The sequence below is a fragment of the Haliotis rufescens genome, unplaced genomic scaffold (genome assembly GCF_023055435.1).
Source record: "Haliotis rufescens isolate VD_foot unplaced genomic scaffold, xgHalRufe1.0.p SCAF_10, whole genome shotgun sequence".
NCBI classification, from domain to species: Eukaryota; Metazoa; Mollusca; class Gastropoda; order Lepetellida; family Haliotidae; genus Haliotis; species Haliotis rufescens.
The window spans coordinates 24,511,610-24,523,553 of record NW_025963780.1 but is presented as its reverse complement, the minus strand read 5'-3'; the positions used below and the strand labels follow the sequence as shown (position 1 = coordinate 24,523,553).

Genomic DNA, 11,944 nt, shown 5'->3' with positions numbered 1-11,944 from the left:
GGGTCAGGGTGGCCCAGTCGTCTAATGCGCCGCGATTCCCTGTGCAGAGTTGCGTCCCTAGGGCACGCCAGAAACCTATGATTTGTGGGTTCGAATCCCGGTTCGCCCCAATTATGTTTCTAGGTTTGTCAGCACTATACCCATGCTCTTGGGTTTCACCGAAGTGGTAAACGTCTTAGACCTGCACCACTTCGGGCTTTCCTCCCAAATTAAGCTGACACGCCGTGATATAACTGGAATAATGTTAAAAGCGGCGTTAAACCCAACTCACTCACTCTAACCTTCCATCTTCTATCACATATTTATCACATTTCATATGCAGTAAAAGTCTCAACACGAGTATAACACTGTATGAATTCTTGCCTCTTGTTAACGTCTCTGTTGTACACTGGGCTATTGCAATTGGGGGATACCATTGTTCCAGTTTGTTTACCTACATATTTACACTGAGGGTCATTCCTGGTGTCCCCCGCTTTAGTATCGAGGGAAAACAGCGTCAGACTTCAAAGAAGTGGATCATCTGTGCCTATTTCTTTTGTCTGAAACTCTTTGCGTTGCGTTTGTTTTTTTACGCCACACTCAGCAATATTCCAGCTATATGACGGCGGTCTGTAAATAATCGAGTCTGGACCAGGCAATCCAGTGATTGACATCATGAGCATCGATCCACGCAATTGGGATACGATGCTATGCATGAACCAAGTCAGCGAGCCTGACCACCCGATCCCGTTAGTCGCCTCTTACGACAAACATAGTCGCCTTTTACGGCAAGCATTGGTTGCTGAAGACCTATTCTATCACGGATCTTCACGGGTCTTTCTGAAACTCGAATTACTGGTATCCACGCGTCTGAAACTCGAATTACTGGTATCCACGCGCCTGAAATTCGAGTTACTGGTATCCACGTGTCTGAAACTCGAATTACTGGTATCCATGTGTCTGAAACTCGAATTACTGGTATCCTCGTGTCTGAAAGTCGAATTACTGGTATCCACGCGTCTGAAACTTGAATTACTGGTATCCACGTGTCTGAAAGTCGAATTACTGGTATCCATGCGTCTGAAAGTCGAATTACTGGTATCCACGCGTCTGAAAGTCGAATTACTGGTATCCACGCGTCTGACACTCGAATTACTGGTATCCACGTGTCTGAAAGTCGAATTACTGGTATCCATGCGTCTGAAAGTCGAATTACTGGTATCCACGCGTCTGAAAATCGAATTACTGGTATCCACGCGTCTGAAACTTGAATTACTGGTATCCACGCGTCTGGAAGTCGAATTACTGGTATCCACGTGTCTGAAAGTCGAATTACTGGTATCCACGTGTCTGAAATTTGAATTACTAGTATCAACGCGTCTGAATGTCGAATTACTGGTATCCACGCGTCTGAAACTCGAATTACTTGTATCCACGTGTCTGAAAGTCGAATTACTGGTATCCACGTGTCTGAAACTCGAATTACTGGTACCCACGCGTCTGAAACTCGAATTACTGGTATCCACGCGTCTGAAACTTGAATTACTGGTATCCACGCGTCTGAAACTTGAATTACTGGTTTCCACGCGTCTGAAAGTCGAATTACTGGTACCCACGCGTCTGAAACTCGAAGTACTTGTATCCACGTGTCTGAAGTCGAATTACTGGTATCCACGTGTCTAAAACTCGAATTGCTGGTATCCACGCGTCTAAAACTCGAATTACTGGTATCCATGCATACTCGAAGTTCATTTGGTTTTAGACATGGATTGATATATGACCACCCTCGCGGAGATTCCGGGTAAGATCTGGTGTCCAGCAACCCCTGCTTGTCGTCAGAAGCGACAGAATGGATCAGGTGGAATGTTGCTCATAATATCAGTCACTGGTTTGTCTGGTCCAGACACGATACTTTACACGCGCCGCCGTCATACAGCTGGAACAATGTTGATTGCGACGTTAAAAACAAAACAAGCAGCCACAACAAACAAAATTTAGACTCAATACAAAATGTCGGATGAGACAGAACGTACTGGTTGTCAAGAAACGACAAAACTTCGTAATACGAAGTTATTACTTAACATAATAACAACACAACTTCGTCCTTCTACGTTGATACGTAAATGAAGAAATTACATGGTTGTTTACAAAACAACAAAACTTCGTAATACTAAGTTGATACGTAAATGAAGAAATAACATGGTTGTTTACAAAACAACAAAACTTCGTTGTACTAAATTGATACGTAAATGAAGAAATTACATGGTTGTTCACAAAACTTCGTGATACTAAGTTGCTACGTAAATGAAGAAATAACATGGTTGTTTACAAAACAACAAAACTTCGTAATACTAAGTTGATACGTAAATGAAGAAATAACATGTTTTTTTACAAAACAACAAAACTTCGTATTACTAAGTTGATACGTAAATGAAGAAATAACATGGTTGTTTACAAAACAACAAAACTTCGTATTACTAAGTTGATGCGAAAAGAAAGAGCAACATGATTGTCAACAAGAGTCAACAAGATAATTGTGACTTTGTAATACAGCAACGCTGTGAAGCGGCAGTACAATCTTAGATGTGTCATTTGATGTAGCAATACCACTGATTACGCAATCAAAGTCGTGTGTTCTGCAATGTCATGTATAAATGTACATTCAAAGTACAAGGACAATGTTCAATTGTTGTGTACAGACACCGTTCCAACGCCAGCATGAGTAGGTAAGCCTAGGCTAGTGAAGCCCACTTTATCTCTCGGCCAATACATGTAATTATCATGTGATAACAAACCAGATGTATAATGAGTGAGTTGGGTTTAACGCCGCTTTTAACAGTATTCCAGTTATATCATGGCGTGTCACTTTAATGTGGGAGGAAAGCCCGAAGTGATGCAGGTCTCAGGCTTTTACCACTTGATGAAACCCACGAGCACGGGTATGGTGCCGACAAACCTAGAAACACAACATCGACAACTACTGGGGGCACGGGTGGCCCAGTCGTCTAAGGCGCCGTCATTTGCTATGCAGAGTTGCGTCCCTTGGACACGCCAATCCCGGTTCGCCCCGATTATGTTTCTAGGTTTGTCAGCACCATACCAGTGCTCGTGGGTTTCACCGAAGTGGTAAATGTCTGAGCCATGCATCACTTCGGGCTTTCCTCCCACATTTAGCTGACACGCCGTGATGTAACTGTAATACTGTTAAAAGCGGTGTAAAACCCAACTCGTTCACTCAACCACTCAATCACTCACTATCACTACTACTACTACTACTACTACTACTACTACTACTACTACTACTACTACTACTACTACCACCACCACAGCCACTGTTACTTCTACTACTACTACTTCTACTACGACTACTACTACTACTACCACCACTGCCACTGCTAATTCTACTACTATCACTTCTACTACTTCTACTACTACTACAACTACTACTACTACTACTACTATACTACTACTACTACTTTCACTACTACTACTTCTTCTTCTACTACTACTACTACTACTACTTCTACTACAACTTCTACTAATACTACTACTACTGATACTATTACTACTACTTCCACTACTACTACTACTACAGGGGGCACGGATAGCCCAGTTGTCTAAGGCGCCGCGATTCGCTATGCAGAGTTGCATCCCCTATTATGTTTCCAGGTTTGTCAGCACCATACCTGTTTTACCAAAGTGGTAAATGTCTGAGACCTGCGTCACCTCGGGCTTTCCTCCCACATTAAGCTGACACACCGTGATATAACTGGAATACTGTTAAATGTGGCGTTAAACCCAACCCACTCACTCACTCACTACTACAACTACTACTACCACCGCCACTACAACTACTATGAGGGAATTATACTTGATTTTGTTATATACAGCAGTGAGTTCAATATTAGCGTCGACGACACTATACACTCATTAATAGCATTCACTGTATCGTCAACATCACAGACACAAGAAGGATAAATGTATATGTAGAATAATATACGACCTATACATTTTAACATTACTGAAGCACCACCTGATTCAAAATACAATTTCGAAAAATAAAGACAAAAACCTGATCTGAACCACTTTTTAACACCTTTGAGGTCACCTTGGCCGCCAGTGAGATCTAGCTATAGAGACCCTCCAGTTCAAAACCTGAATGAACTGATCCTGGTACTCCACCAGTAATAGCAGAGGAAACCCAGACATGTGATCATCAGCGTGAGGAGACGCCTAGCGAATGTCACCCATAAGAGCATTAGATACTCCACCAGGAATGGCAGAGGAAACCCAGACATCTGATCATCAGCGTGAGGAGACGCCTCGCGAATGTCACCCGTGAGAGGATTAGATACTGAACCAGGAATGGCAGAGGAAACCCAGACATCTGATCATCAGCGTGAGGAGACGCCTCGCGAATGTCACCCGTGAGAGGATCAGATACTCCACCAGGAATGGCAGAGGAAACACAGACATCTGATCATCAGCGTGAAGAGACGCCTCGCGAATGTCACATGTGAGAGGATTAAATACCCCAGATGCTGAGTCAGCAAGATTCCAAGGTTGACAATAAACGTTTTTCACTGCATTGTGTGACAGTCCGATTCGTGGTGTGGGCTGGGTGCATCAAACATTCAATCGTTATTTCCTTATTTCAATCAGATCCTCACACCTCTGTGTCCCGATCCTGGCATTATCAAATATGAGGTCGCCTCATATCATATCATACTTGAGTTCCCGAGTTCATTCATACCGGCTAGTACCAGGTTTTATAAGTTTTGTAATAGTGAGTATGGTTTTACGCCGCTTGTAGCAATATCCCAGCAATATCACGGCGGGGAACACCAGAAATGGGCTTCACACATTGTACCAATGTCGGGAATCGAACCCGGGTTTTCGGCGTGACGAGCGAACGCTTTAACCACTAGGCTACCCGACCGCCCCAGTTTTGTAATAAATAATTGTTGAGCATTTATTCGCTAGTGCTGCATATAATGTTTGTGACGGTCACATTTGTTTGTATATGTGTTTATCACAATACACAATGGGTACTTGCCGTCGGGGCAGGATATAATTTTCCTTTCACAAATTAATGCCAGCTGCCATCATTGAAATACGTATGGGTGTTTTTGTTTGTTTTCTATTTGTTTGAGGTCATTTTCCTACGATATTGATAAATCCGATTCACACAACAAAAAACATAAACAAAATTTCCTGGTAACCATGTTCAATTGAAAGGATTAAACGTCCTTCATGACGTCCTATATTACCTTCCTGTTCCATCTGAGCTAATCAGAAAGCTTGACTAACGTATGGCTAAAGCGTTCATATGAAAGAGCCCCGGGCGTCGTGATCAGTGTTGGTGTGTACAGACAGAACACTTCACATCCAGCACCTCACAGCTACAGGGACTTGGTTGAAATGGTGAGTAGCAGTGAGTCTGGTTTTACGTCTGACGTTGCAATCATGGAGCTTGACTAACATACGTGGAACGATTAAATGTTAAGAGTATTCACCTCAAGCACATCGGAGCATTTCAAAGGGGCTTCAATATTTCAGACAACGTCACCAGACCAAGAATGTCTTACAAGGATAGCGCCCGGCAAATGTCGTGTGCATCATGGGGCACAGGTGGCCCAGTCGTCTAAGGCGCCGTGATTCGCTGTGCAGAGTTGCGTTCCTTGGGCCCGCCAGAAACCTGGGATTGTGGGTTCGAATCCCGGTTCGCCCCGATTATGTTTCTAGGTTTGTCAACACCATAGAAGTGGTAAATGTCTGAGACCTGCATCACTTCGGGCTTTCCTCCCACATTAAGCTGACACGCCGCGATATAACTGTCATAATGTTAAAAGCGTTGTAAAACCCAACTCACTCAGTCACTCGTGTGCATCATGTGAAATGTGATAAACGAATGTGAAACTGTCATACTGACCTTATCTCTCATCAAAAATTGTGGTTCAGTCCATTTGCATAGATAGGAACGAGACTAGGAATGAGCTCCCTGTGTGCCAACAGTAATTTCTATAGGATCAAGGCGCATTAGGATGTACGTACATTATGATTGAACTTGTTTGCTTATACCGACAGCAGAATTAAGTGAGTATGGTTTTATGCCGCTTTTAGCAATATTCCAGCAAGATCACGGCGGGGGGCACCAGAAATGGCCTTCACACATTGTACCCATGTCGGGAATCGAACCCGGATCTTCGGCATGACGATCGAACGCTTTAACCACTAGGCTACCCAACCTCCCCCCGAAAGCAGTAGGTAACAGATGGAGAATGTATAAGAGTTCACTTATATGTATTCTTTCTAACAAAAGGAGCAAGTTGGCATCTACAAGTAATTCCAATCTAGAGGATTAGTACATTCTGATTCATGTATCGGGGGCACGGGTGGCCCAGTCGTCTAAGGCGCCGCGATTCGCTGTGCAGAGTTGCGTCCCTTGGGCACACCAGAAACTTATGATTGCGGGCTCGAATCCCGGTTCGCCCCGAATATGTTTCTCGGTTTGTCAGCACCATGTCCGTGTTCGTGGATTTCACCGAAGTGGTAACTGTCTGAGACCTGCATCACTTCGGGCTTTCCTCCCACATTAAGCTGACACGCCGCCATATAACTGGAATACTGTTAAAAGCGGCGTCACTGATTTATGTATCCTCATTTAAAGCGGAGTCTATCCTACCATTCCGATTATATCACGAGTACATGTTTATGAATCACTGCCAAATAATGATGTTCGCACGTGTTCACGAAAAGGTGAGAACATACTTAGACATCAATCATCACAATGAGGTGTGTATCAATAGCTTTCTTTGTCGTTACATGGACATTTATCTAATTAGTTTTTAACACATATCTACACTTCTAATAAACTTTATGAAACCAGCGTTTTTTTCTGTTCTCAATGGTTATTCATACACAAATATTGATCAGCGATGGAATAAAAACAAACCGTAAAGTCTCAATATTTTGGTACAATGAGATGCTTTCAGATTTTAAGCTCACCTGATGCAATGATCTGACTGTTATTTGTCCTTCGTCCTTCAACATGTTCTTTCGTTTGATAATTGAAGCTGAAAGGTTGAAGTGTTGAAGTGAACAGATCTGATATTTTTACGTTTTTTTATAATATGGCGAGAATGGAAACACTCTTATATCAATATCCAGTTGACATCGCCAGGTGATCTACATGACCGTAGCACTATATATTCATGATTATGGCCGTATTTAATATGATGTTGTCATGGGGATTATGAGGACAATTTCAGATGTCTTCCCTATACTGAATGGCATAACAAGGAAGAAACTTAAATGATAATGGAATGCGATCTGTACTTTGAACAGTTGATGCGATAAAGTGGAGATTGTATGCATTCATTCATAATTCGGATAATTTGCTAATGCTTTGGGTGTGTGTGTGTGTGTGTGTGTGGGGGGGGGGGGGGAATCATAATCTCAATTGGTGTCTAACAGTAATAGGATGTTTAAAGCCAGTTTGAAAATGACAGCATAATAATTTCCGACATTTTAGTTAAACGGGTGAAAATTGTGCAGGTGAGACGAATTAATTATCAACCGGTACATCGGGGTCTATATGTGTACGAGCGGGCCGGCTCGGGGTACATGGGCTCGCAAACAGGGTATACACATAATAATATCCTTTTCCGTTTTGTAGAAGAACCCGTTTCATTGTTGTAAAAGTTCCTTACCTGCTTTACTGTTATTGTATGCGAACTGTGATTGTGTTATCAGGTTGTTAGACCTGTCTTCTCTCAACTATTTGTTTGTCAGGATGCATCCTTTCATTGTTCCAGATCGGTGTCAGAGGCTTGAGTTTGGTGATCCTCATGCACGTACTCACGTGGCACGTGACTCACCACGCGGTGGTCTGCCCAGGTGGATGTCAGTGTTCGCCTACCTCCTTCATCTGTACAGGTGGCACCATCTCCATCACCAGACATGCATTCGGGGATGTCTCCGGGGGAAGTATTCGTCTGAAGAACGTCACTATTACCACCATTGAAGAGGAGGCTTTCTTCAACTTGAGCAGAACAAGTGTGTATATTTCTAACTTTGGGGTGGACGTGCTGCCCTCAAGAACATTTCACAATGTGTCCTCATTCTCCTTTTCTCTATCACATGGACGAGTCACAACAGTCCAGTCACAAGCCTTCAGCCGTATGGATGTTTCATTCCTGAAGATACACAATGTCAACATCACGACCCTTCAGCCTCACGCCTTTCAGAATGTCACAGCGTCCTTCTTTGACATTTATAATTCAAACATCTCGACGATCGGTTCAAACTCTTTCGGTAATCTTACAGCAACCTTCCTGAATATATACAACGTAAGCATCACCAGCATAGAGTCCCATGCCTTTGCAAATGTGAGTGCATCATTCATGAAAATATACAACGCAAATATCACCACTATCCAATCCTATGCCTTTGTCGGTATCAAAGTTTCATCTCTGGACCTGTACAACATCATTATGAATTCTATCGGATCAAATGCTTTTCACAATGCAGTCTTCAGTTCTTTCGATCTATACAACGCTAGTATCGCCTCCATTCAGCCCCATACTTTTAACAACATGAGTGTGTCTCATTTGGACATATACAACGCAAACATCACCACCATAGAGTCCTATGCCTTTGTAAATATGAGTGCGTCTCACATGAATATATACAACGTAAGCATCACCACCATAGAGTCCTATGTCTTTGCAAATATGAGTGCATCATTCATGAATATATACAACGCAAACATAACCACCATAGAGTCCTATGCCTTTGCAAATGTGAGTGCATCATTCATGAAAATATACAACGCAAATATCACCACTATCCAATCCTATGCCTTTGTCGGTATCAAAGTTTCATCTCTGGACCTGTACAACATCATTATGAATTCTATCGGATCAAATGCTTTTCACAATGCAGTCATCGGTTCTTTCGATCTATACAACGCTAGTATCGCCTCCATTCAGCCCCATACTTTTAACAACATGAGTGTGTCTCATTTGGACATATACAACGCAAACATCACCACCATAGAGTCCTATGCCTTTGCAAATGTGAGTGCATCGTTCATGGAAATTAACAACGCAAACATCACTACCATAGAGTCCTATGCCTTTGCAAATGTGAGTGCATCATTCATGAAAATATACAACGCAAACATCACCACCATAGAGTCCTATGCCTTTGCAAATGTGAGTGCATCATTCATGGAAATATACAACGCAAACATCAATACTATTCAATCCTATGCCTTTGCCAATATGACTTCATCATACATGCGCTTACACAAGGCAAACATAACCAATATTCAATCCCATGCCTTTGCAAATATCTCTGTGTCATCAATGAGTTTATACTACGCAAACATCACCACTGTCCAGTCCTATGCCTTCACAGGCTCTTCCATCAGAGTCTCCAACTGCAACATCACATATCTCCAGAACTACAGCTTCAAGCGCTCCTCCTCCTCCTCGTCCCTGTCAGACACTGCTATAACATATGTTGGATGTCATGCCCTCGAAGGCATAATGAGCACCAGATACGTCATTGTCGTGAATAACTGTGACAACGATGGTAACAATGACGTCAACGGCACCACGAGCCCAGGAAGATGCCAGATAACGTCTTCCTCAATCACGTGCACAGGCCTGACCACGTTCCCGGGCCTAGTGTCCACGTCAGCGACATCAGTGACGATCACCAACTCCACCATCACTTTACCGACGACTGCATTTCTCAACATGCCTAGACTTACATCAGTGACTTTAAAGGGCGTGAATGTTTTAACAATACAAAGACACACTTTCAGCAGCATCTCAGAAGGAAGAATATCCTTTGAGGATGTCACAATTGGTACCATTGAAGGAGAAGCATTTTTCAACTTGCTGAACACACGTATTGCTCTATCTAACATTGTGATAGATGAACTTCCCTCTAATTGTTTTTGCAGCGTGTCAGCTCAAGCCATTACGTTATCTAAAGGACGAATTGGAAACATCCAGCCTCATGCCTTCAACAACCTGACAGCATCTCTCCTGATGATGCACAGTGTACACATTACCACCATCCAACCCCAAGCCTTTAGGTTCACGAATGTGTCACGTATTATAATGCGTGATGCCGTTATTACAACCATTCTTCCCTACGTCTTCGAGAACACAGACACAGCTTCTGTATCCTTGTCTGACTGTGTTGTGACTATTATTCCAGGGCTACTGTTCAGAAGTGAAACTGTTTCGTTTAGGACGATAGAATGTTAGCATTACTATTCGTATGCAGAAGCATCCAACGCTAACATAAGTATTTCTCATTCACGAACCTGCATCCTCCTACAACAATCACTGCACTGATTTACATGTATCTAAGGCCTCGTCGTTGGAGACGTGCTCACAGAGGAATGACGATGCTGCAGTTGAAAATTCGGAGATCGGTGAGGTGAGGTAAAATGGGGTTTAACGTCGCGTCCAACATTATTGCATTTATATAGCGACGTGCATGCACGTGTGTGTGTGGCTGCTTGTACTAGTCCGGACTGATGCCGATTTATAGTGCTAGCTCACTGAGATACCATGCCGCAGTTTAACATGAATACCCCACTCAGACACAGTATACTGACTCCGAGCCGACCAGTCCTTGTTTTAGCCCCTTAATGCCGAGCACCAGACAGGGTAACAACAAGTACCATATTTTAACGTCCTTTGGTATGACGCGGCCGGGGATCGAACCCCGGACCTTCCGCTCTCCGGGCGGACGTTCTACCACAAGACCACGGAGGCGGTCTCGGAGATAGGAGAAGTATATTCTGTCCATTATCTATCGTGGATGAACGTGGATGAAGATGTGTGTTACACAGCGTTACAGTTGATCATGAATACAGTGTAATACAGAGACGGTCAGTACTGATGTACGCGCAAGCACCAAGTGTCATCCCTAATTGACTCTTCACACGACCATTGCTCAAAAGTTGTTTTTGTCAGGGTGTTGTAACAGGGATCTGTAAAGTTTCACATTTTTGTAAAGATAGTGAGTGTGGTTTTACGCCGCTTTTAGCAACATTTAAGCAATATCACGGCAGGCGACACTAGAAATGGGCTTCACACATTGTACCCATGTGGGGAATCGAACCCGGGTTTTCGGCGTGACGAGAGATTGCTTAAACCACTAGGCTCCCAAGCCGCCCCTGTAAAGATAGATATCCAAATTTGACGCGTCAGTGACCAAAATGATGTCTGATGCAACTCCCTACTTTGACTTGTGCCATACATTCCCGTTATGTTTGCAGGTGAACAATTGACTTGCCTTTGCGTGTGTTTGTGTCGGATGTCACCGGTTGGGCAGCATTTCGCGAATACATAGTTATCATCTCTATTTGATACTAATGCATAGACGCGTGCACATGATATAGTTGGAATTGAACAATCGACTTAGCTTTTAGCGGCGATTTCTATCATTACAGAATGGGTTTTGTCGCTTTTATTTTTTCTTTGTTATTTAGCAGAGATTTCTTGTTGATTATGGAAATGGTTAATCATCAATAACATATTCTGACCCACCAATTAGGAACAAACCAAACAGCAGAGTCTCCACGGTGACGGACTCATAATGATCTGTCATAATGATCCCTATTGTCCTGCAACAAAGTATCCTTTATCCAGCGTGTATTGAAAGGTCAGTGCAAGGCACGGAGTTGGCCCATTGGTTCCGGGGCTGACAATGGTACCAGTCCTCCATTTTTACAAGATATTAACCAACTTGACTAATGTCATTTGCATGCACTCAGTTATTGTGTTATGAACATTTGCCACGAGAAAAGACGAATACACGTACACAAAGGTTGTGGCAACTAATTTTCAAACAAACAATTAAAACATCGTACCCATCTATTTATTGTAGCTTTCCTTAAGATTGTCGATAGCCATTTTCCAAAAAAACAACAATT

At 42.9% G+C, this 11,944-nt stretch overlaps 1 protein-coding gene across 1 annotated transcript; it reads left to right on the top strand.

Moving 5' to 3' along the window:
* The first annotated feature begins 5,307 nt into the window (after nucleotides 1-5,307).
* On the top strand, nucleotides 5,308-10,461 carry LOC124128328. Its single transcript, XM_046491723.2, has 2 exons — nucleotides 5,308-5,403; nucleotides 7,797-10,461. The coding sequence occupies exons 1-2, from the start codon at nucleotides 5,401-5,403 to the stop codon at nucleotides 10,263-10,265; spliced, it is 2,472 nt and encodes an 823-aa protein (XP_046347679.2). The 5' UTR covers nucleotides 5,308-5,400; the 3' UTR covers nucleotides 10,266-10,461.
* The last annotated feature ends 1,483 nt before the right edge of the window (nucleotides 10,462-11,944 follow it).